This window comes from Malus domestica, chromosome 15 (assembly GCF_042453785.1).
Source record: "Malus domestica chromosome 15, GDT2T_hap1".
Lineage (NCBI taxonomy): Eukaryota > Viridiplantae > Streptophyta > Magnoliopsida > Rosales > Rosaceae > Malus > Malus domestica.
Genome location: NC_091675.1, coordinates 49,738,994 through 49,765,905, shown reverse-complemented (window position 1 = coordinate 49,765,905; position 26,912 = coordinate 49,738,994). Strand labels below are relative to the sequence as shown.

General features: G+C 41.3%; 1 protein-coding gene across 2 annotated transcripts; it reads left to right on the top strand.

Moving 5' to 3' along the window:
• The first annotated feature begins 472 nt into the window (after positions 1 to 472).
• Positions 473 to 26,575, top strand: LOC103402036 (uncharacterized). Of its 2 annotated transcripts, none has more exons than XR_003769544.2 (3): positions 473 to 596; positions 2,192 to 2,293; positions 25,273 to 26,575. XR_003769544.2 is itself a non-coding variant. In XM_070814198.1 (3 exons), exon 3 carries the CDS (start codon positions 5,932 to 5,934, stop codon positions 6,541 to 6,543), a length of 612 nt encoding a protein of 203 aa, XP_070670299.1. In that variant the 5' UTR covers positions 473 to 596; positions 2,192 to 2,293; positions 2,618 to 5,931; the 3' UTR covers positions 6,544 to 6,659. The 2 variants fall into 2 exon arrangements, 1 of the variants encoding a protein (XP_070670299.1); XM_070814198.1 differs by lacking the exon at positions 25,273 to 26,575 and adding an exon at positions 2,618 to 6,659.
• The last annotated feature ends 337 nt before the right edge of the window (positions 26,576 to 26,912 follow it).

Sequence of the window (26,912 nt, the reverse complement as noted above, 5' to 3'; positions counted from 1 at the left end):
TTTTTTCCAAAAGCACTTTTACAAAAAAGTTTACCAAACACTCTGCTGATTTATTTTACAGCCGCTTATTCTTACAGCACAGCCGCTTATTCTCACAGCAGTTTTTTTTCAAAGCACAGCAATACCAAACCAACCCTTAGAACCAAGAAGAGCGACAAAGAACTTGCAAAACAATAGCTTGATAACACTCAAATGCAGGGAGAACTTTCTTATTGAATTCAAAGAGTGGCAGTGGCTATATAATAGCTTTACAAAAATAAACTGAAAGGAAATAACAGCCCACGATTTACAACCCTAGGATCGTAGGATCGTGGTATATGACTAAGTCTTAAACAGATAATGTAATAAACGTGTCCCTCAAGAATAGGGATTATTCACCATTATTAAAACAAATCCTAAAAACTAGGCGACCTAACAACTTGAACACCTTTCTATATAAACGTTACCTGCCCATCCATTACCAAATCAGACGCCCAACTCTCTCTCTCTCTCAAGTTTGATTTCTCAGAACAACAAACTTGTTCGCTGGGTGTAGATGATCGAGGCCAAGAACCAGGCCTTGTTCGCTGGGCACCTCGTTGAGCTCGAGCTCGCCGGTACCACACTCCTTTTACCATTTTCTTTTTCTTTATGAATTTATTATTAATAAGGAGAGATAAGAGAGTTCGAAACTATTTTAATAGAAAGGGGAAGTTTCAAAACCTGACACCTTAATAGAAATTCAATACCCTATCCATTAGGATATTATACCATATTTTTATATTATTTTTGTTGTCGTATCTTTTTGTTTATGTTAATTCAAAATATCAGTCCCTATTCACTCACAAATTTATCTCATTAATGTTTTCAATAGTCTTCGTCTGTCTTGTGTTTAAATTAATTATTTGGGATCTTTTGATATAAGCGCCTTAGTTTTGAATTTTCTAGATCAAACATCCATGCCTTGTAGTGATTTGATTAAACTTTTTTTGGTCATAATTTTAGTGCTATATGCACATTATATGGTAACAAAATTCCTATAATCTAGCATTTTGATTACACTATCTTCCTTCAGAGATAATTGTAAAAAAAAAAAAATGTTGGTTAGATTCAATTTATTTTCACAATAATGCTACAATTTAGCAATAATTATCTACGATTTAAGATATTTTCTTTCCAAAATAGTTTAAAATATTTTTAAATCCCACAAAATCAAACGTACTGAAATAAGTTTTTCTTTTAATACGTTAAGAGAAAATAGGATTGAGAATAATATAAATGTACAAATACACAATGTGTACAAAATAAAACGTACCAAAATAAAAATAATATACCAATATTAACAATATGTATCAAATCAAACGTACCAAAATAAAATAATGCACCAATATTAACAATGTGTATCAAATCAAATGTACCAAAATTGCAAATACACGTACCAATTAATGATATTTGTAAATTCAAACATACCCGCATATAATATATACGTAATGTATTGTACCTAATAATAATTCATCAACAACTATACTTAAAAATAAAAAAAGAAAGAAAAAGAAAACAGCAAAAAAATATCACAAAAAAAATTGAAAGGATTACACAAAGCTTTTATGTTGATCACCAACTATTTGAAAGAAAAAAAAACCATTTGGAAAAAGAAATAATATTAAATGTTTGCATAACAAAAAAAAAAACTGTGATAAAAAAAACATATCTGGAAGAAGAGAAAATATAGTTTAATTACTAATATCTCCACTAAATAAGGAAATGTACATCATGCAGATAAAAGGATAAATTCAAAAATTGTTTTAATTTAAAAAAATATAATAATGACATGTAATTTAGCTTGAGGTGATTATTGATCAAAACACTTTAATCAAATTTTAAAAAAGTACAGATGTTTAATATAAATGATATAGAAAAACTGTAGGAGATTCTAATTTTCTCTAATTATTTCCTAGAACCGCTTCTGTTGTGATATTGAGTGTCAACTATCAGGTTGCTGATATTCTGCATTTTCTCCTTTTCCATCATCACGGTATCTATCCATTGTTCAGTTAGTTCCTTAGTTCTTCATGTAATACATTTCAAACTTATGAGCCTAGAATCATGGTTTCAAACTTATGCTGTAACTAAAGCTTCCTTTTCACATCTTTGATTTTTTGTGATTATGTTCTTCTGTCAATTTATTTGTTGGATCAAATTCTGACTGCAGACGGTTACTTTGAATGTGCTGGACTAGTCTCTTTGGTGCATGCAGCTTATGCATGCCGTTGAAAGGTCCGGACTAGTTTCTCTCTCACTGACAAATACCCAGGTACATATATACATATATACATATACATACATATATATATCTATATATATTCTTATGTGCTTTCACGTGAGACTCTTTTATCACCTTAGACTTGTGTAGTTCCGATTACTTTCATGTGAGAGTCTTCCACACTATTTAAATTTCATGTGTGAATAATGTGTCTTCTCTCTTGGAAAGAAAATACACACACAAACTGAATATAGCGATTTATATCATTTTTTACGGTGACATTTTACATAAAGATTTGGCATACATTATGGCATCAGAGATTTTCTGGATTCGTGTAATTGGAACTTATCCACTTTTAATCTCTATTTCTTGCAGCATGCTAAAAGTATTGCTAGTTGCAGCTCAAAAGTACGATTCTAGCAACAATGAAAATCTCTTTGTAATATTACAAAGATACTTTCAATAATATCCTCATATAAACCCACCATTCCTCTTCAATTCTTGCATAAACAAACCTTTAGGCCTAAGTGTGAACACGAAAAATTCCTGAAACGAAAGAGACAAGAACAACGTGCACAAACAAATATTTGTATTTGATGATTTTGGGTTACAATCTCTCTTCTATTTGATCATCTGATTCGATCTCCGTAAGGTGTTGATTTGGGGATGTTTCGTTGATCCAAGGGCCGTCGAGGCTTGATCTTGGATGAACTGTTGGAAGTTTCTTCAAGGGGCCGTGGGCTTGATCTTTGAAGGTGGATTTGAGCGGATCTTCAAGGAGCCGTTGGGGCTTGATCTTGAGGATGAGTGTTTCTTCAAGGGCTGTTTAAGGCTTGATCTTGAATAACGGTGATGAACGGATCTTCAAGGGCTTTTGGGCTTGATCTTGAAGAACGGTTGGATGTGTGGATTTGTTGATGATGTTGATCCAAGGGCCGTCGGGGCTTGATCTTGGAAGAACGATGAACGAAGAACGAAGAATACTTTCTTCAATCTTCAAGATGAACGGATGATGAACAATGAACACTTTCTTCAAGGGCCGTCGGGGCTTGATCTTGAATTGGTAGAAGTTCTTCAAGGGCCTTTGGGGCTTGATCTTGAATTGGTGGATTGTTGATCCAAGGGCCGTCGGGGCTTGATCTTGGAAGAACGATGAACGAAGAACGAAGAACGCTTTCTTGATTCTTCGGGAACCTGGATGCTTGAGAGCTTCGGAGTTTCAGAGCTTCAGAGCTTCAAGAATTTTGCCTAATGATTTTGGTTCCCCCTCCAAATGAATGAAATGGGCTTGTATTTATAGAATTTTCCAAGGCCTAATTTTGAATATAATATCCCAGATGAAATAAGTCGTTTCTGCCAGGTGTTGACACGTGTCCTATTTGATGACTTTTCCAACTCATTTCAATTTTCGTTGAGTCGCACGCTACGTGTAAAATTTATGTAATACATGAACGTTGACACTTTGATTTACCGGTCAACATTTATTTACCGAAATTTTGATGTCTACAAATGCCCCCACTTCAAGGCGCGTCGTATACATGTGTTTATCACGTGTAGGAGATGCGTTTTGAAGTCCCTTAATGTAGATGTCGATCCAAGGGCCGTCGAGGCTTGATCTTGAATTGGGCTGGAGATTTCTTCAAGGGCCGTCAAAGCTTGATCTTGAATTGGTTTGGAATTTCTTCAAGGGCCGTCGAGGCTTGATCTTGAAGGTTGAAATTGGACCACAAGGAGCTTTATGTGGTAGATGATCCTTGGCTTTGGTAGTGGATGAATCGGCACGTATTTTGTTGCACTTGTTGACTTTCCACAGCTTTGATCTTGAACTGGGTTGGAGGATTTTCTGGATTCCTCCAGTTTGTTGACTTTCCACAGCTTATTCTTGAACTGGATTTGATTCAAGGGTGGTGGACACTTGATCTTGAATCAGACTTGTGATTTCTTCCAGGGCCGTCGAGGCTTGATTTTGAATTTGGCTGGAAGCTTCTTCAAGGGCCGTTAAGGCTTGATTCTTGAAGGTTGACTCGAACACATGACAAGCAGGCACGAGGTGAAGGTGACGACTTGTTGCTCTGTTCAATCTTTCTAATTCACACCTGAGCAGTTTGGTCAATGATATGATCTTCAAGATTGATGGGCTCTTCTTCCAGTTGGTGACTTGATCTTTAAGGATTTGATTTAAGGGTGGTGAAACGGCACATGCAGTCCACAACGCCTAGTAAGTCGACCCAAGAATTTGAGGGTCAAAACGAGTTCACCGTCCAGAGTGATTGCAACCCTGATGATATGAGATACTTTTGATTTTGAAGAAGTAGCGGGTGAATCAGCACGTGCTTTGTTGCACTTGTCTCCACATGCTTCAATGTATCATTTTCATTTCCTTTATCTGTTCTTCAGGCAGATGTGGCATCTTTTCGAGTTCCTCATCTCAGACTCTTTCTGCTGAGTTGACTGTGCAGGCTGCATTCTTCTCTGCTTGTTTCTTCTGCACGTTGTCTCCACATGCTGCAAGGTATCATTTTCACTTGCCTTATCTGTTCTTCAGGCAGATGTGGCAGCTTCTTTGGAAGTACAGCAACAGTGGGAGACGAGTACTCGAGAGCAGTGCTAGGTAGGCAATCAGGGAAGGGTTCCAAGCAATCGGTTCCTTACCCGAGTTTGAGTGGAGGTTCCGGCATATTGTTTTCTTTATCCTTGTCTTTGTAGGTAAGAACAAGGACAAAGGAAAAGACGGGGAGAAAGCATGATATGAGATACTCTTGCTTTCTACCCTGGTGATATGAGATACTTTTTCTTTGGTGTCATTTGTTTGCAGAGGTACCCCAAGGAATAAAAAACACTGAGTAACTCGAGAGGCTTCGTTGGGAAGGCATTCTCGGAAATGAAGAAAGGTTCTCGGAGATGAAGAGAGGTTCTCGGAGATGAAGAAATGTTCTGTATGTCTGCCTTGCTATGGAAGGTGAAGGTGGACAGTTATAGGAAATTCTTTAGTACCTGTAGAGGTACTATTCTTTTACTCGTGTCAGTAATCAATGCGTGATTGATCAGTATGGCTTCACGTGCTTTCTTCTTTATCAGAAATCTTCGACAAATTGTCCGTAATTTTCGTCAAGCTTAGTGTGTATGTGACAGGTATTGACGAGGCTGAAAAAGACTGGCGCCTCTTCGATATCTGGGATCGGCGCTTCGATAAATTGCCCGTGATTTCCACAAAGCTGAGTTTGCGCGTGCTGGGTGCTGACGAGGCTGGAAAGACTGGCGCCTCTTAGATATCTGGGATCGGTGCTTCGACAAATTGCCTGCGATTTCCGCAAAGCTGAGTTTGCGCGTGACGGGTGTTGACGAGGCTGAAAAAGACTGGCGCATCTTCGATATCTGGGATTGGCGCTTTAACAAATTGCCCGTGATTTCCGCAAAGCTGAGTTTGCGTGTGACGGGTGCTAACGCGTCTGGAAAAGCAAGATGCTTCTCCGATTTCTGAGCTTGCCTCTTCGATTTTTGAATCGACATTTTTGAACTCTGAGCTCACCTCTTTGATCTCTGAAATCCCGTCGAGTGCCGATTTTTTTTTATAGAGGCACGCAGTTCGTTTCAAAACACACTTGAATTTTCGCTTGTAGAAACTCCCTTCTTGCACTTCTAAGGTCTTGATTTGTCCGACCTCTTCTTTCTTTCAACATTTTTTGAAAATGTCTGGCCCCTCCGACTGTCGTCTTGACTTGAACCTTGGTGAAGAGGCAGTCCCGCGTTCTCCAGACAACATATGGCGCCCATCCTTCATATCCCCTACTGGTCCTCTTACCGTTGGGGATTCGGTGATGAAGAATGATATGACCGCTGCGGTGGTGGCCCGGAACCTTGTCACTCCCAAAGATAACAGACTACTTTCCAGGCGGTCTGATGGGTTGGCTGTTAAGGAGTCTCTGGCTCTTAGTGTGCAGTGTGCGGGTTCTGTGTCCAACATGGCCCAACGCCTATTTGCTCGAACCCGTCAAGTTGAATCGTTGGCGGCTGAAGTGATGAGTCTCAAACAGGAGATTAGAGGGCTCAAGTATGAGAATAAACAGTTGCACAAGCTCGCACACAACTATGCCACAAACATGAAGAGGAAAATTGACCAGATGCAGGAATCTGATGGTCAGATTTTACTTGATCATCAGCGGTTTGTGGGTTTGTTCCAGCAGCATTTGCCTTCGTCTTCTGGGGCTCTGCCGACTGCTGAGGCTTCAAACAGTCAACCTCCGGCGCCTCCTCTTCCTGGAGCTCCGCCGAGTTGTGAGGCGCCACCTGATCGTCCTTGAAGATCCCCTCTTGTAAATTTGATTTGATTTGATTTGATTTTTTTTTAAGGTATGTATAATGCAAATTTATGTAAAATTTTCAGAAAAATAAATAAAATGGACTTTATTTCTCTCAATGCAATTTTTTTTTTTTTGCTATATATATATTATGTACACATATATATATATATATATCTATCTATATATATTATTTCTTTTTCTTTTGGCGCTGTACAACCATCCCTTTTTTTTTTCTTTTTTTTTTCTCTTTTTCTTTTGTCACATGGTGCCAGATGCACCATCATCATTTATTTATTTATTTATTTTTATTGATTTATTTTATATGCTTTTCAGATTGGTGCAGCACCACCAAGATTCCACCACTTTTTTTTTTTTTTTTTTGGTGTATAAATTAGGGTGCTTGGCTGAGGGATTTGTAGGGCTGGAGTTTGAGGAAGAGCTTCTCGGTCGACTAGTTGTTTAACAGCGGTCTTTGAAGTCGTTGGCAGCTGCGAGGCAAGAGACGGAAGAGGTCTTTGGGTGTGTATTGTCAAACTTCGGTTTTGTCAATCTCATTCAAAGGCAGCAGCCATAGCGGAGCAAGGAGGAGAGGAAGAGCTTCTCGGCCGGCTAGTCGTTTGACAGCGGTTTCTGAGGTTGTTGCCAGCTGCGAGGCAAGAGACGGAGGAGGTCTTTGGGTGTGTGTTGACAAACTTCAGTTTTGTCAATCTCATTCAAAGGCAACAGCCATGGCGGAGGTGCAGAAACAGCTGGAGCAGAAGATAGAGCAGAGATGTGGTGTTTTGGATGCTAAAGAACCAATTTCTGTTATTTGGCGACCTCGCGTTTAATGGCAGATTCCATTCCATGCTTCAAGTTCCTCAGCTTCACGTCCATGCTCTCTAGATCTTTCTCATCAATCGCCGGAGCATCCACCGCATTCCCTTAATACACTTCTCCAATCTCCTACACGACGGGAATCTGTACATTTTTTTTTTTTTAGATACTTCTCTACTGCCCGCAATTTCTGTAACTCAGCTGGATCTGGCTGCAGCCCTGGTAAAGAAAGGTGCCTCCTGGAATTCTCGACCTACCCTAACCTAAGAAACAAAGACCCCAAATGCTGGTGAGCCCTGCCATAATTGGGATCCAACCTCACCGCCTCCTCGCATTCCCTTACCGCCTCCGTCAGACGTCCTAGACCCGTCAATGCCACAGCCCGGTTGCTCCGGTAGGCAGCATTGGCCGGAGACAATGCAATTGCCCGATTGTACAAGCTCAAAGCCTCTGCAAAATGGCCTCTTCTGTACTTCTCATTCCCAGCTCTCTTCAACTCCTCGGGATCCACACTCACCATTGTTCTCTTCAACAAGTCTCCGCCACCGTCGCTACCCCTCGAACTCACGGCGCTCGCCCTCGAACTCAGGGAACTCGCCGCTTCGGTGCCACCGCCTTTAGCAGCCTGACCGCCCTGCATTATGCTCCCATGACCGTAATTCCCCGTACCCGAACCCAAAACGTCGGTTCTGGAGCTACGGTTCGGAACCATACCCGTTTTTTTAAGATTTTCCCAGATGGGCATATGTTCCCAGTGGGCAAAACACTTGGCGGCGGAGAGCTCACGGAGCTCTGACCCGAGTATATATGCGGGTGGGTGGAACCCGAATCGGATCTTGTATTACCCGGTTTGAAACTGCGGGTGTTTCCGACGGATCGGACGCTTTCGGCGGCGGTGGGACTGCTCTCGCTAGAGCCGGATAACTCGCCGGAGTGGTTGTTAGGGGCTGAATCGGCCCTTCTGGCAACTTGGTTGGGTCTTTGCCTGAGAAGGCACCACTTCCGTGAGCACCCCATCCTCCATAGGTGTCGATGATGATCTTGCGGCCGGTGAGATAGTGACGCGAGCAGATGAGAGGAGGAGCTGCGGTTAGCTAGAGATCTGCAACGCTGCCAAGAAAAAGGTGGAGAAGATGATAGCTTGGTGGACGCGGGCATCGTACCCAACAATCTAATGGCGGCGCCGATCTGAGCACTCAGCAGCAGCAGGCCTTAGCGTCGAGCTCATCGGCGTTCTTGCTCGGAGGAAGAAGAAGAAAGCCGGTGTATTATTATTATTTTTTTTTCTTGTCGCACCTCCGCATCTCGAGAAACAAAGCAAGCTCTTCGTCTCTGTCATTCGCGTTCACCACCTTCCCGAAGCTCCGTTCTCGCGCCCTTAACTCCAATGTAACTTCCATGGTTGTCTCTGCAGCTCAGCAAACACAGAAGCCGCTGCGAGGAGAGAGAGTCAGGCGTCGGTGAACGCGACCGTGAAGGAAGACGACGAAGTCTGGGCCATGGTGCTAGAGTGATCCAGAAACTGAAGATGAAGAAGCAAGGTTGAAGCAGGGCGCTGCTGAGATCGACGATCGGAGATGGAGGCTTGGCCGTCGATGGCGACGGAGTACGGAGCTTCTGATTTTGAAATGGATCGCTATGGTAGAGAAGTCGAGTCGACTGGGAAGCTTCTGAGGTGGGTACCTTGAGACGAGGAAGCTTTGGACGAGGATTTGGACCAGCTTGGAGTCTAGTGAGGATGGGCCACAGGAGATGGGCCCAACATTTGGTGGACTCGTTGGTACTCACCTTTCTGCAAGTGCCTCTTTCTGATGTTGGTAGTCGAGGATGAAGTGGAGCGACAGAGAGAGGATTCCTCTGCATAAACTTTGTCACATTCTTTGGGCCGCCATAGGTATGAGGCCCAAAATCTTGATGGGCTTCAGTTCTGACCTCAACGGGCTGCATGCCTTTTCAAACTTTCAACGGATAAAAAAAATGGATAAAATGTAAGGTTCTAGTGGTAAAGAAGGTGAGTGGAAGACATGGCAGCTTGGCTGGGCGAGAAGGAGTTTATATACATATATATATAGGGGTGTGATATCCACACACCCCATTTTACTTCTCACACACCCTTTTAATTTTCGGCTGTCGGATCGGATGAATTAAAAAAGATCAACGGACAGAAATTAGCAAGGGGTGTGTGAGAAATAATTTAGGGTGTGTGGATAGCACACCCCTATATATATATATATATATTTTTTTTTTTTGAAGAAACTGTAATAACCTTTTTTTTTTTTTTTCTACAAAATAAATATTGTTGCCTTTGTAATAAAATTGACTTTCATTAGTCACCTTCAATAAAACATTTATTTCTTATTTTGATGTGACTGAACTCAAAGTTGAGTGTTTGAGCTGCCTACGTACCCTTCCAAAGAAAGAGATCAAGTCAAAACGTAGTTCGAACACATACATATTTTTTGGTATTTTCTTTTTTTTTGTGCCGTTTGCAGTTTCAGCTCGTGCAGGCAAAGAGTGTTGGTGTCGTTTGCAGTTTCAACTCGTGCAGACAAGGAGCTTTTGGTGCCGTGTTGCAGTTTCAGCTCGTGCAGGCAAGGAGCGTTTGGTGTCGTTTGCAGTTTCAACTCGTGCAGACAATGAGCATTTGGTGTTGCCTTTCATGCTCGTGCGGATCAGGAGCGTTGTGCCACTCAGTTTAGGCTCGTGCAGGCGAGGAGCCTCGTGTCCTACAGTTTAGCCTCGTGCGGACAAGGAGCTTTGTGAATTTGTCAAACGATCCGGGATAGTTGTTCCTCGCAATTTTCATAGCAAGGAGTCTTGACCGAGTGATTGAAGAAGTCTTCAGGAAAGAAATCACGCATCGTGATGGGGATGGACGATCTATGTGTCGAAATTTCATCATCTTCAACACGTTCACGTTGCTTTGAAGGTTGACAAGAGCTGCTTTGCCCCCTTTCCGATTGGCGGACTTGTGGAGAAGACGTATGCTTCTTGTGCAATTTCTTAGGAGTGACTTGAGTCCATCCTTCAACTTTGCTTGTCTTGGAGGATGCCCTCAGCGGTTGAGGTGAAAACTTTGAGTCGGAAAAGCCAGAAGTGAAGGTGGTATAGTTTGACTTCACCACATCGTCAAGATCTAGCTCGATGATTCCTTTCTGAGCCAGCTTCATGATGAGATCTTTCAGCACGAAACATTTTTCTGTCGGATGACTGACGAAGCGGTGGAATTTACAGTACCTTGGACTGTCAGTGCGATTCATCTCTTCCGGCCGTCTGCACTCAGGTAAACTGATCACCTTCTTGTCCAACAGGTCATCCAGCATGGCAACCACATCAGAGTCGGGGAATGGATAAGTCTTCTCTTCAAGCTCCTTCAAAGTGTGTCTACGCATCTCTTGATCACGAAAAGCTTCGGTTTGAATGGCCTTGCCTCGTGTGGAGATTTTGACGGGAGCTGTGTTGACCGTCATCGCTTCCTTGGTGGGTTTCCATGCAGCCTTTTCCACCTTTGTCCCAAGAACTTTGTCGTCCTTGTAGTCGGCGATCGGTTTTTTCTTCCCATGATGGGCGATGCTCAACTCCATGTCATGGGCGCGAGTGGCCAATTCCTCGAAGGTCCGTGGTTTAATGCCTTGAAGGATGTATTGCAAACCCCATTGCATACCTTGGATGCACATCTCGATTGAAGAGGTTTCCGAGAGCCTGTCTTTACAGTCGAGGCTTAGAGTGCGCCATCTGTTGATGTAGTCAATGACTGGCTCGTCCTTCCACTGTTTTGTGCTCGTTAGCTCTAGTATGCTCACAGTGCGACGGGTGTTGTAGAAGCGGTTGAGGAATTCCCGCTCTAATTGCTCCCAGCTGTTGATGGACTCAGGCTCTAGGTCTGTGTACCACTCAAAGGCGTTTCCTTTCAGCGAGCGCACAAACTGCTTGGCAAGGTAGTCTCCCTCCGTCCCCGCGTTGTTGCAAGTTTCGACGAAATGTGCAACGTGCTGCTTTGGGTTTCCTTTTCCATCAAACTGCATGAACTTTGGTGGTTGATAACCCCTTGGCATCTTCAGGGCATCAATCTTCTTAGAGTAGGGCTTCGAGTAGAATAAGGAGGTATGTGAGCTCCCTTCGTACTGTGCCTTGATGGTGTTGGTGATCATCTCCTGCAGCTGCTGGATAGAAAGAGATCCCATGAGTGCCGCTGCTTGGTCTGGCTCCGGCTTCACATCGATTTTCTCCACCGTAGGCTCATCTTCTGGGTTAGGGTTCTCACCGTCCTGTGGCTCCAGTCGGCTGACGAGTGCAGCAATTTGCAAGTCTTTTTCTTCCACAATCTGTGTTAGCCTTGCAATCGCTTCATTCATTTGAGCTAATTGTTCTTCAACGGAGGTAACGCCGATAGTCATGACTTGTACGACCAATAGACGTGACTTTCCTTTAGACATCCAGGATGCTGATGAAGAACGTCGTTGGCTGCCTTGGGATGTCATCTTGTGTGCCTCAGCATCATGCTTCGGTGCCCTCAGCGAGGTCAGGTTGATGACAGACTCACACCTTGGATGCTCCCCTTGCTCTTTTAGCGGCACCAATTTTGAAGTGGCATGTTGAGGAGCGGTTGTGGCGCCAATGGATTGTCCATTTGCGGCAGAAGTGCTTAGGATCCCTCCCTCAGTGGTTGCAAGAACGGCTTGTCCCTTGCTTGATGCCATTGACTTTGAGGTGTGCTTGGATTCCTTGAACGGAGAAAGAGATGAGAGGTAGATATGGTCCCACTGGGCGTGCCAATTTGTGAACACGGAAAATTCCTGAAACGAAAGAGACAAGAACAACGTGCACAAACAAATATTTGTATTTGATGATTTTGGGTTACAATCTCTCTTCTATTTGATCCTCTGATTCGATCTCCGTAAGGTGTTGATTTGTGGATGTTTCGTTGATCCAAGGGCCGTCGAGGCTTGATCTTGGATGAACTGTTGGAAGTTTCTTCAAGGGGCCGTGGGCTTGATCTTTGAAGGTGGATTTGAGCGGATCTTCAAGGAGCCATTGGGGCTTGATCTTGAGGATGAGTGTTTCTTCAAGGGCTGTTTAAGGCTTGATCTTGAATAACGGTGATGAACGGATCTTCAAAGGCTTTTGGGCTTGATCTTGAAGAACGGTTGGATGTGTGGATTTGTTGATGATGTTGATCCAAGGGCCGTCGGGGCTTGATCTTGGAAGAACGATGAACGAAGAACGAAAAACACTTTCTTCAATCTTCAAGATGAACGGATGATGAACAATGAACACTTTCTTCAAGGGCCGTCGGGGCTTGATCTTGAATTGGTAGAAGTTCTTCAAGGGCCTTTGGGGCTTGATCTTGAATTGGTGGATTGTTGATCCAAGGGCCGTCGGGGCTTGATCTTGGAAGAACGATGAACGAAGAACGAAGAACGCTTTCTTGATTCTTCGGGAACCTGGATGCTTGAGAGCTTCGGAGTTTCAGAGCTTCAGAGCTTCAATAATTTTGCCTAATGATTTTGGTTCCCCCTCCAAATGAATGAAATGGGTTTGTATTTATAGAATTTTCCAAGGCCTAATTTTGAATATAATATCCCAGATGAAATAAATCGTTTCTGCCAGGTGTTGACACGTGTCCTATTTGATGACTTTTCCAACTCATTTCAATTTTCGTTGAGTCGCACGCTACGTGTAAAATTTATGTAATACATGAGCGTTGACACTTTGATTTACCGGTCAACATTTATTTACCGAAATTTTGATGTCTACACTAAGCTTCTAATCTCAAATCACATAACCATTTCTTTCCCATTTCAAGAAATAATAAACCATTTATCTTCAATTCAGAGCTAAAAATAATGTCTATTCAAGATTTCATTCAAGATCAACGTAATAACTAGATCAGGGACCTTAGAGACAGTAATTAATTGAGAAATTAAAATTTCCAATAAAAAATTGAGGCATTTATTTTTTGTTGATCCTAATCCTTTTTATATACAAACAATTGTAAGGGAATCGGTAGTGCCTGTCGGACTTGGGGATTCTTCCAAGTTATAAATCATAGGTTCCAATTTCAAAACTAGAAGACGTTCGGCACACATTCATAAGTTTTTTCTTGATACGTACGAGGAGAAGAGAAAATATAATAAAGTTGTAAAAAAAACAGCTTTTTGGATACTTCGACAATGAATTGACGCACAATGTCAAAGATTGGAAACAATCATTTGACTACATGGTCAATGAGCCAATAACATTCCCTACTTCTAGTGACCCATCAGATAAGGGATTGACCAAGTGGAAAAATAACTGCCCTCCTTAACTACGGTAAGCCAATGAAAACTTAATTCTTTGTGTTGCAACTTCATAATTATTAAAAACTTGGTTTATCATATAAAAGACTATTTTATTTTGACTAGTGATGTATGTGAAGATTGTACTAAGAAAATGAAAAAACTAACATTTCGATTGATGGAGCTAATTGGCTTGAGCCTCGTGTTGTCAACCAATAGGTTTTTAAGCTATTCTCAAGAGCATCCAAGTTACCTACAATTTAATTTGTATCCCCCTTGTCCTTTTGCTGACTTAGCTCTTGGGGTAGTCGGTCATAAGGACGCATACGATCTTGTGATTTTATGATAAGACCAGATAGAAGGTTTGGAAATGAAAAGAAAAAGTGATAAAAATGGGTTAAGGTTAAATCGATCCCCAATGCTTTCATAATCAATATCGGAAATAATATTCACGTACCACCCTTCAAACTATTTCAAAACTTCTGTCCAAACTCCTTCTCCATCCTTCACAAGGTAGAAGAAGACATAGGATAGTGTACAACGATTTATTTGGTGTACCACCCTTCAAACTATTTCAAAGCTTCTGACCAACTTCCTTCGGACTTCACGAGGTAGAAGAAGACAAAGAACTTGTCAAACGATTTATTTGGTGTACGTATCTTGGATTTGGTCTTCTGTATCTTATACAACAATCCCCAATGCACTATATTGTTGTACAAGATATAAACACCAAACAAATTGGGTATGTATGGTGTTTGTACCATACTTGACCAATCCCGAAACTACTGAGCACCAGTCAACATTATACCGTCAAGGACCTAGAAGAGTTTCCCTCCAACCAGGAGGTCAATCACAGTGCGACACGTGTCGACATCAGAAGCTAATCATAGCGCGACACATGTCAACATTATAAGCCAATCACAACATGACACGTGTCAATGTCAGAGTGAAACTAGAAACTCTCTTCTATAAATAGAGATCATTCTCTCACAATATTTCCTAATGTCATTTGTACTAAATCATTTACTGGTACTCACTAAAGGAGAGCTTGAACCTATGTACTTATGTAAACCCTTCACAATTAATGAGAACTCCTCTACTCTGTGGACGTAGCCAATCTGGGTGAACCACGTACATCTTGTGTTTGCTTCCCTGTCCCTATCCATTTATTTACTTATCCACACTAGTGACCGGAGCAATCTAACGAAGGTCACAAACTTAACACTTTCTGTTGTACCAAAGTCATCACTAATTTTGAGCATCAACATTTGGCGCCGTCTGTGGGAACGACACTTATTCCCACTCTCTTCAGCTTTGTTAAGCTGGTTTCCACCATTCGTACACTCTCTTTTGACCAGGCATCACTTTCCAACGTGGGGAGTGAAGGAAGCCACAACACACAAAATGACACCCCTTTTGCACCTAGTGCGAAGCAACGAAAGAAGGAAGGAAAGAGGGTTGTTCTTCAAGCTAAAGTCGATGAGTTAGAAGCTCAGAACAACAAGATAGCAATGAAGAATGAGGTCCTCCAAGAGCAATATGAGAAGCTCTTTGGGACGCTCCACAAAACTAGGCGTACTCAAACACGCGAGCTCGTTGCCCTTGTGGACATCAACCATCATCTGGGTGCCCCCCAACACGGAGGGTCACCTCCCTTCGACATGGGTATCCCTGATGAGGAGCAAGCTAATCATCAAAACATTGATCAACATGAGATTTCTCTTAACCCAGATGCTTCGACCCGAAGCAGAAGAAGTGGAGGAAGACACCTCCTTACAGAAGGGTTCGAAGGATCGAAAGCCTTTTATCGTGACTGCCGAGACTTCCTAAAGCAACGTCGAGAGAATCCCCTCCACATATGCTCAAAGATCAATGACCCAAGGGTTTATGAAAGACTCGGTCCTCTCCCACGACCCAGGTCAGCTGCCAATCTAGAGAAAGAATGACAGGTCCCAAAGGAACATGAAGGTACATGAGACTCTAAGGTATTCCTACAGACTTGCCCTAGAAGTCAGTACGGCGAGTCCAAGAAAAAACCACATGCCCTTGCTCAAACTTTCCTACTTCCAAGAGGCGATGGAGACTTATGAAAGAAAATTCCAGTGGTACATGACTCCACTCAGGACCCCCTTGTCCTACAGCTCCTTAAGGAAGTAAACAAGTTGAAAGCCGAACGTGGGGCAGATATACATGACTGGAACCAATCCAGGCCTGGCCCTCTCACAAGAAGGATCATCGACACCCCCTTCAAGCGAAGACAAAACAAAAGCTTGGTTTACAACTCTATACTGGAAAGGATGACCCAATTGAACACCTTAAGCTCTTTGAGTCAACCATGGCATATCGGATGCACATCGACGAATAGCGATGTCTTTTCTTCCCCTCCACCTTCTCTGGCGGAACTCTAAACTGGTATTGTCGTCTTCCACCTGAGACAGTAGACTCATTTGAGGAACTGAGGAAACTGTTTGTCTCTTAACACATCTTCTAGACCGATCGCTTGCATTCTGCAGATGACTTGTACACTATTCGCCGGAAGCCGGACGAGTCACTACAAAGTATGCCGGTCGCTTCAGCCATGAGTATTCTCGGTGCGCTGAGGCAGATGACAAGACCGCCCTCAAGGCCTTCATGGCAGGTCTACGTGATTGTTTCTTCAAGTACATGATCAATGCCAACACTTGGAAGACTTACTCTAAAGTGATGGCACAAGCTTACAACCACGCATCCGCCGAAGCAAGGAAATACCAATGGAACCCCCCATATGGTTAACCCGTATCAACAAGTGGGAAGTGGAAGTCAAGTTCTACCAAGTGAGGAGATATTGGTCATTCAGACACCCATTGCATCATCTCTTGTCTCATTTAGCTACTTGCTGAGTCACCAAACGTATCTATCTCTTAGTAAGAGGAAGGATTTTTACTCTCAGCAAGCTCATTACAACAAGAGGGATACAAGTTCGTATCAAGACAACCAGGGGTGAACGTACCATCGACTATTATGACTATGGGGCCAAGCCTCAGTCTTTCAAAGTAGAGGACTAGGTACTGAAGGAAATGCTATTATAAGAAGGCATACACATTACAAATGTTTTGACTCTCAACCGCTTGAGATCTTTTATCACATAAGCCATTCGACACATATTTAAAGAAGAGGGAATTCAGACAACTTCTTCTAAGTCTTTTGCTTTCCTAGCATTGGAATATTTGGTCTACGCTGACCTACCCTTATACTCCAACTCAGAGCTTCAACATGCATACTTTGACACAAAGTATGTGATACTAAGTGTTACAACCAACATGGTTCACATATCAAAATCATGGATCCCTTCATGCATAGCAAAATATTCATAAGCATCACTTATATCAATCAACATAAACATTATACATTCCAACACATTCATACATAAACATCATACATTCCAACACATCCATACATAAGCCGACTGTGTTTCAAAAAGGTTCAACATACCTTGTGTCTTTGACACTTGCTACAATGTGCCTCGACACATTGCGCTTATTCTCACCAACCAAGTGATGAAATGTGAAGAAGGAACTCATCTTTATGCCACCAACCAGGTGATGAAATGTACAACCCGTACTCTCCTTCATGCCATCAACCAGGTGATGAAATGTATAACCCGTACTCTAATATCATTTGGCAACTTGCCACTTATGCCACCAACCAGGTGAAGAAGGAACTCATCTTCATGCCACCAACCAGGTGATGAAATGTATAACCTGTACTTTAATATCATTTGGCAACTTGCCACTCATGCCACCAACCAGGTGAAGAAGGAACTCATCTTCATGACACCAACCAGGTGATGAAATGTACAACTCGTACTCTCCTTCATGCCACCAACCAAGTGATGAAATGTACAACCCGTACTCTAATATCATTTGGCAACTTGCCACTCATGCCACCAACCAGGTGAAGAAGGAACTCATCTTCATGCCACCAACCAGGTGATGAAATGTACAACCCGTACTCTCCTTCATGCCACCAACCAGGTGATGAAATGTACAACCCGTACTCTAATATCATTTGGCAACTTGCCATGCCACAAACCAGGTGAAGAAGGAACTCATCTTCATGCCACCAACCAGGTGATGAAATGTATAACCTGTACTTTAATATCATTTGGCAACTTGCCACTCATGCCACCAACCAGGTGAAGAAGGAACTCATCTTCATGACACCAACCAGGTGATGAAATGTACAACTCGTACTCTCCTTCATGCCACCAACCAGGTGATGAAATGTACAACCCGTACTCTAATATCATTTGGCAACTTGCCACTCATGCCACCAACCAGGTGAAGAAGGAACTCATCTTCATGCTACCAACCAGGTGATGAAATGTACAACCCGTACTCTTCTTCATGCCGCCAACCAGGTGATGAAATGTACAACCCGTACTCTAATATCATTTGGCAACTGGCCACTCATGCCACCAACTAGGTGAAGAAGGAACTCATCTTCATGCCACAAACTAGGTGATGAAATGTACAACCCGTACTCTCCTTCATGCCACCAACCAGGTGATGAAATGTAAAACAAATACTCTAATATCATTTGGCAACTTGCCACTCATGCCACCAACCAGGTGAAGAAGGAACTCATCTTCATGCCACCAACCAAGTGATGAAATGTACAACCCGTACTCTCCTTCATGCCACCAACCAGGTGATGAAATGTACAACCCGTACTTTAATATCATTTGGCAACTTGTCATTCATGCCACCAACCAAGTGAAGAAGGAACTCATCATCATGCCACCAACCGGGTGATGAAATGTGATGAAATGTGATGAAGGAACTCACATTCGTACCACCAACCAAGTGATGAAAGCAACTCACTATTCATTCCACCTACCAGAAGACGAGTAGTACAACTTGTACATGTGAACTCCTAACATTCACAAATAATAAAAAACCCTCAAGCTTGACAACTCAACTAGGGGATCACTTATGCCCAACAAGAGTTATAGTCACCAACAAAGTCTTATTGCAAGCCAACAACAACTTTAGTTCATGGCATACGAAGATCAAGCTATTCAGCCTTCTTGCATCTACTTTAGACATTTCCCCTTTGTAACAATGCAAACACTACAACTTGTAGAAAGCTTCACACACTCTTGATCAAAACAGTTTGAAACAAAACCAATTTATGGTGCCAACAAGAGTTTCATCAATGGAGGGCAACCACAATTCTCAAAAGCTTCACACACTCTTGATCAAGATAGTGTGAAGCAAAACAAATTTATGGTGCCAACAAGAGCTTCATCAAAGGAGTTCAACCATAATTCTCAAAAGCTTCACACACTCTTGATCAAGCCAGTGTGAAGCAAAACCAATTTATGGTGCCAACAAGAGCTTCATCAATGGAGGGTAACCACAATTCTTAAAAGCTTCACACACTCTTGATCAAGACAGTGTGAAGCAAAACCAATTTATGGTGCCAACAAAAGCTTCATCAAAGGAGTTCAACCACAATTCTCAAAAGCTTCACACACTCTTGATCAAGACAATGTGAAGCAAAACCAATTTATGGTGCCAACAAAAGCTTCATCAATGGAGGACAACTACAATTCTCAAACCTTCGAAGTAAATTCAAGACTGTTCGAAGCAAATTCAATTTATATGGTTCATCCAAACCTTCGACTACTACAAGATGTGGCTTGCATCACAATCTCTCGCTCAACAGTGTGGAAGAAAAATTTGTATATATTGTCTCTCCCACATTTTCAAATTTCTAATTTCTCAAAAAAAAAAAACAAAGGGAAATTCAACCAAGCTTCATCAATGGAGGACAACTACAAATTCTCAAAAGCTTCACACTATCTTGATCAAGATAGTGTGAAGCAAAATCAATTCATAGTACCCAACAAAAGCTTCAACTCCAAAGCTTCACCAACAAAAGCTTCATCAATGGAGGACAAATACAAATTCTCAAAAGCTTCACACTATCTTGATCAAAATATTGTGAAGCAAAATCAATTTGTGGTACCTAACAAAGCTTTACCACAAAAGCTTCACCAACAAAAGCTTCATCAATGGAGGACAACTACAAATTCTCAAAAGCTTCACACTATCTTGATCAAGATAGTGTGAAGCAAAATCAATTCATGGTACCCAACAAAAGCTTCAACTCCAAAGCTTTACCTACAAAGCTTCAATTCTAAAGCTTCACCCACCACAAAAGCTTCACCTACAAAAGTTTCACCCATAAAAGCTTCACCCACAAAAGCTTCACCAACAAAAGCTTCACCCACAAAAGCTTCCCCCACCACAAAAGCTTCACCCATAAAAGTTTCCCCCACCACAAAAACTTCACCCACAAAAGCTTCACCCACCACAAAAGCTTCACCCACAAAAGCATCACCTACAAAGCTTCAACACAAAAGCTTCACCTACAAAAGCTTCACACTATCTTGATCAAGATAGTGTGAAGCAAAATCAATTCATGGTACCCAACAAAGCTTCAACCTTAAAGCTTCACCTACAAAGCTTTAAAATATATATATATATATATATATATTTTCGAAAATTCAAAAATTCAAAAATTCAGAAATTCGGAATTTCGAAATTTCAAAAAAAAAAAATTGCCTAGGCTTCCTCTTCTTTGGGCCTAACAACTTTCATAACAAATATATATGAAGAAGGAGTTTTGGGCTACCACTTAGAAAGGAAATGTCTCATTCGTCAACTCCATCAACCAGAGACTTGGGGGACTCCTACCATATGCTACTGCACCTTGATACTCGGAAGTCTCACGACCACTCAGTGACTTGGATTTTTCAAGTCTCCAAACGAGAAGTTTTTCCCACTCGGGAAATTAAGGGAGCACTACCTCAACCTACATGCTTCACTCACAAAGCTTCAACATACAAGCTTCAACAAAAGGAAAAATTCAAAGAACTCAGTGAAGAAGGCCTTGTTGTATTTAACACAATACGTTGAAATGAAGCAAAGCTTGTTTATTGATATCTCCGATAAGTTACAAATATGTACATATACATGAATCAAAATAAACAAACAAGAGGGAGCTTTTACAAAGGTTGCTCAGGAGAAGTCTCAGCAGTCGGTAGAGCCCCAGAAAGAGGAGGCACCAGAGGGTGATTATTTAGAGCCTCAGTACTAGGCAGAACCCCAGAAGGAGGAGGCACCGAAGGTTGATCATTTGGAGCTTCATTACGCGGTACAGCCCGAGAAGACGAAGGCAATAAATGTCTTTGGAACAAACCCACAAACCTCTGATGATCAAGTAAAATCTGACCATCAGATTCCTGCAGCTGGTCGAGCTTCCTCTTCATGTTTGTAGCATAGTCATGTGCGAGCCTGTGCAACTGTTTATTCTCATGCTTGAGCCCTCTAATCTTCTGCTTGAGACTTATCACTTCAGCCGTCAATGATTCAACTAGGCGGGTTCGAGCAAATAGGCGTTAGGCCATGTTAGACACAGAACCTGCACACTGAACACTGAGAGCCAAAGAATCCTTAATAGCCAACTCATTAGACTGTTTGGAAAGTAATATGTTATCTTTGGGAGTGAGAAGGTTCCTGGCCACCACCGCAGCGGTCATATCATTCTTCATCACAGAGTCCCCAACGATAAGAAGACCAGTAGGGGATAAGAAGGATGGGTACCATATGTTGTCTTGAGAAGGCATGGCTGCCTCTTCACCAAAGTTCAAGTCAAAACGACGGTCGGATGGGCCAGACATTCTCAAAAATGATGAAGGAGAAATGAGGTGCAATAAATCTTTGAAGTAAGGGGAAAATTCCTACAAGCAATAACTCTCTGAATGTACTTCTTGCACACAATTGGTGCCTTTATAAAAGAAAGGGCAACAGGGCTGTTGGTTCAAAAATCGAAGAGACACCACTCTCCAGATTCCGAAGAGGCACCACTTTCTACACGCAACATCAGCTCATCGAGTACCATATATAACTTTGCCAAAGATCTCTAACAAAGTTTAGACACATAAATTTTGAAGGTCCAGCTACCCTACTATTACCCACAAGGGTAAAGGAACAACACCATTGCTTGATAACTAGAAAGTCCCAATATGTGTCAACCTCCGTGCTCCGTGGTAAGGCAGACTGGCAAAAATGCCTAACCTTTACTCACATTCGAGAAAACACTCCCAACAAGATTGCTTGCTCAAAAATCGAAGAGGCACCGCCCTCCGAATCTCGAAAGCCAAACTCCCAACAGGATTACTTTCTCAAAAATCGAAGAGACACTGCTCTCCGAATATCAAGAGTCAGACTCCCAACAAGATTGCTTTCTCAAAAATCGAAAAGGCACCGCTCTCCAAATCTCGAGAGCCAGACTCCTAACAGGATTATGTGCTCAAAAATCGAAGAGACACCGCCTTCCGAATCTTGAGAGTCATACTCCCAATAGGATTACTTTCTCGAAAATCGAAGAGACACAACTTTCCGAATCTCAAGAGTCAGACTCCCAACATGATTGCTTTCTCAAAAATCGAAGAGGCACCGTTCTCTGAATCTCGAAAGCCAGATCCCCGACAACATTGCTTGTTCAAAAACCGAAGGGGCACCGCTCTCCGAACTTCAAAAGCCAGATTTCCTTGGATAAAGCTTGTCTGTAATCTTGACATGCAACATCAGCTTTCCAGATACCATAGACCACTTTTTCAAAGTGCTCTAACAAAGTTAAAACACGTGAAACTTGCAGCTCCTACTACATTGCTATGACCAATAAAGGTAAAGGAATATCACTAATACTTGTTGTTAGGGAAACTCCTATATATGTCGATCTCCATCCTCCACAGCTAGGCAAACCTGCAAATAAAAAAAATGCTCAACTTTTCTTCACATCTGAAAGGGCACTCTCAGCAGAGTCTCTCAAAATACTCAGCTTCTATTCCTCCCGATAATACCTCTGCAAACAAGCCACACCAGAGCAAGAGTATCTCATATCATCAGGGTTAAAAGCAAAAGTATCCCATATCATGCTTTTTCCCTGTCTTTTCCTTTGGCCTTGTTCTTACCTGCAAGATAAGGAGAAAGAGAGCAATCAGTCAGCACTTGGAATTAAGCTTCCAGTCAGGAACTGACTGCCTGGAACCCCTTACCTGATTACTTACCTGGCATTGCTTTCGAGTACTCATCTTCAACGTCTTATGCTTCTTGAAAAGATACCACATTTACCTGAGGAACAGATAGGGCAAGTGAGAAGGATACAAGGAAGCATGTGGAGACAAGCGTAACAGAACACGTGCTGATACATCCACTACTTTGTTAACAGCAAAAGTATCCCATATCATCAGGGTCGAACATACTCTAGATTTGATGGACTTGTTTTGACCCTCAAATTCTTGAGTCGGCCTTATACTCTGGAGGAAACCAGAAAACCCTCCAGCCCAGTTCAAGAATAAGCATGTGGAAAGTTACTTCTTCAAAAGCAAAATTATCTCATATCATCTCTTTTCCATTTGCTTCTCCTTATCCTTGTTGCTGTTTACCACACAAGGAGAATGAGAATAATCAATCGGAACCCGAAGTCGAACCTCCGATCCAGGTTGCTTGCTTGGAAGTCTGATTGCTTACCTTGTCTGTTACCTCCTTCGGCAAATGTCCTAACTCGACGACTTGGGGCATTCTGACTATAAGGTTTGTATTGCACTTGACCAAGCCCAAAACACAAGTAAGCTTCAAGTGAAATTGATACATTACCTTGTGCATCTTCATCGGTTAAAGATACCACCCTTGGATGGAGGAAAAGTACTTCCACAAAAGATGCCACATCTACATATGAGACAGATAAGGCAAGTGAAAATGATACCACACTTCGGTACTTAGAAGTTTCATGATTACTCAATAGCTTGGATCTTGCAAGTCCCCAACCGAGGAGCTTCCCTCACTCGGGAACTTAGGGGAGCACTGTTTGTATCATACTTGACCAATCCCGAAACTACTAAGCACCAGTCAACGTTATACCGTCAAGGACCTAGAAGAGTTTCTCTCCAACCAGGAGGCCAATCACAGCGCGACATGTGTCGACATCAAAAGCTAATCATAGAGCGACACGTGTCAACATCAGAAGCCAATCACAACATGACACGTGTCAATGTCAAAATGAAACTAGAAACTCTCTTCTATAAATAAAGATCATTCTCTCACAATATTTCCTAACGTCATTTGTACTAAATCATTCACTAGTACTCACTAAAGAAGAGCTTGAACCTATGTACTTGTGTAAACCCTTTACAATTAATGAGAACTCCTCTACTCCGTGGACGTAGCCAATCTGGGTGAACCACATACATCTTGTGTTTGCTTCCCTGTCCCTATCCATTTGCTTACTTATCCACACTAGTGACCGAAGCAATCTAGCGAAGGTCACAAACTTAACACTTTCTGCTGTACCAAAGTCCTCGCTAATTTTGAGCATCAACATATGGCATCGTGATTTATCTGAAAAAAATTGGGTATGTATCACGAGGTAGAAGAAGGCAAGGATCTTGTACAACGATTTATTTGGTGTCTGTATCTTGTACAACCATATACTTCATTGGAGATCATTGTACAAGATACAAAAGACCAAATACAAGGTACATACACCAAACAAATCATTGTACAAGATCCTATGTCTTTTTCTACCTCATGAAGGACAGAGAAGGAATTTGTTCAGAAGCTTTGAAATAGTTTGAAGGGTGGTACGTAAATATTATTCCCGATATTGATTATGAAAGCATTGGGGATCGATTTAACCTTAACCCATTTTTCATCACTTTTTCTTTTCATTTCCAAACCTTCTACCTGTTCTTATCATAAAATCACAAGATCGTATGCATGCTTATGACTGACTACCCCAAGAGCTAAGTCTGCAAAAGGATAAGGGGGATACGAATTAAATTGTAGGTAACTTGTATGCTCTTGAGAATAGCTTGCAAACCTATTGGTTGGCAACACCAAGCTCAAGCCAATTAGCTCCATCAATCGAAATGTTAGTTTTTTCATTTTCTTAGCATTATCTTCACATACATCACTAGTCAAAATAAAATAGTCTTTTATATGATAAACCAAGTTTTTAATAATTATGAGGTTGCAACACAAAGAATTAAGTTTTCATTGGCTTATCGTAGCTAAGGATGGCAGTTATTTTTTCACTTGGTTAATCTCTTATCTGATGGGTCACCAGAAATAGGGAATGTTGTTGGCTGATCGACCGTGTAGTCAAATGATTGTTTCCAATCTTTGACATTGTGCGTCAATTCATTGTCAAAGTATCCAAAAATATGCTTTTTGACAACTTTATTATATTTTCTCTTCTCCTCGGTATGTATCATGAAAAAAACTTATGAATGTGTATCGAACGTCTTCTAATTTTGAAATTGGAACCTATGATTTATAACTCGGAAGAATCCCCAAGTCTGACAGGCGCTACCAATTTCTCTTACAATTGTTTGAATATAGAAAGATTTTAATTTCTCAATACTCTCCTCTCTAAGGTTCCTGATCCTTGCGTTTATCTTGAATGAAATCTTGGATAGACATATTATTTGTAAGAAATGGATTTTTGTTTTTTATGAAATGGAAGAGAAATGGTTATGTGATTTCAAATTGGAAACTTAGGCTAAAAGGTTTGTCTTATGCAGGAGTTGAAGAGGAATGATGGGCTTTATATATGGATATTAGTGAGCATATTTCTCTGTAATATTACAAAGAGATTTTCATGTCGCTAAAATCATACTTTGAGCGGCAACTAGCAAATATACCTTCAGTAGATCCAACTTACACGAATCCAAAAAATGGCAGATGCCATACATACCTAATCTTTAGGTAAAATTAGTAAAAGTGCCCGTGCGATATTGCGGGTGTCTCAAACGTTTTGAAAATATATACATAAGTTCATCGTTGTCAAGAGATTGACCGTGTTCAATTACTCATTGTTCAAAACATAGGGATGCTAATAAAGCTAGATTTATGTACATAATTTCATAGTTATCAAAATATTAGCAGTTTTCAACTGCCCATTGCTCAAAAGATAAAGAAGCTACGAAAGCTTGATTCACTTAAGATAGATGTGCCAAGAAAGTTATCAATCGAAGAACAATTAAATGCCAATCTTTCAGTTTCGAGTACAATTGCACTTTGTGGTTAAAATTCACACATGGTTCACAAATTTGTTGTCAAAGCTCACATATACTAAGAACTACGGATCGTGTAACTTTATCATCACAAATGACATTTGCAATTTACTTTTCGATTTAAAACCTTAATTATTCATTGTCAATTAAAGAAATGGCTAAATTGGCTGGAAAACTCTACTCATAGTTTACAATTCTACAAATGTCAAAGCAAGTATGTAGTATGTATTGCTGCTGACCTTGGCTTCCCAGAAGTAGAGATCAATGTGACAAAGTGAAGTATATTTGACCTTGACCTTCATTTCCATGGCCTGAGGTGGAGCAACCTCCACCCTCTCCATCACCAACGGCTTCCCGGCCTCCCATGCAACCACTGGTGCAAAAACACACAAAAAAACCCAAATTGAGTAGTGTTAAACTTTAGCCTCAGATATCCTTTGGCAGACATGCAGAATGAAGAATAATGACCCTAGCGAGCAAAGAAGCTGAATACGGAAAACTTGATTGTGAAAGGTTCAAAGTTCCCTCTTTGCCTGCAAGATAAATAAATGTGTTAAAACTTTTGGAAAGAAGAACATGAAATTTGAATGACCTAGATAACCAGAGAGAGGAGGGTACCATGCAAAAATAGCGTGGTTTAGAATAGGGTACACCGAACTGTAATGGACTCAATATGAACTCCTGCGTAACAAAATATGTTCTTTCCAATATCTCCATGATTTTTGTTTGCTTATCAGATGTCTGTATCCAAGAGATAAAACAAAGGAGTTGGAATGAAGATGACCATTTCAGCTATATTCTTCTGTTATCACATGTGATGCGAAAGAGAAGAAAGATGAGTGGTTTTTTTGGTGTTTTCAGCTAATTCGTCCATATATATATACACTTTGGGTCACGGCTTTGACAAAAAATAATATGGCCAAAATGCCCCTCAACCAAAAAAATCAAAAGCAGCATAAAATAATCCAAGGGTAATTTTGTAATTTTAACAGTGTTTTTTTTTCTAATAATTAATTTTTGGGTGCTTTTTTTTTGTTTTTTAATAATTAGTATCTCACAATAGGTTAGCAATAATGTGATTTAATTTCTTTATTTTTAAACACGTTCGAAACATCTTAATATGCATATAATGTCAGTTATAAAAAAGG

Bases quoted from the DNA above. Each gene is read 5' to 3' on its own strand.
- LOC103402036 (XM_070814198.1), top strand. From the start codon at position 5,932: ATGTCTGGCCCCTCCGACTGTCGTCTTGACTTGAACCTTGGTGAAGAG.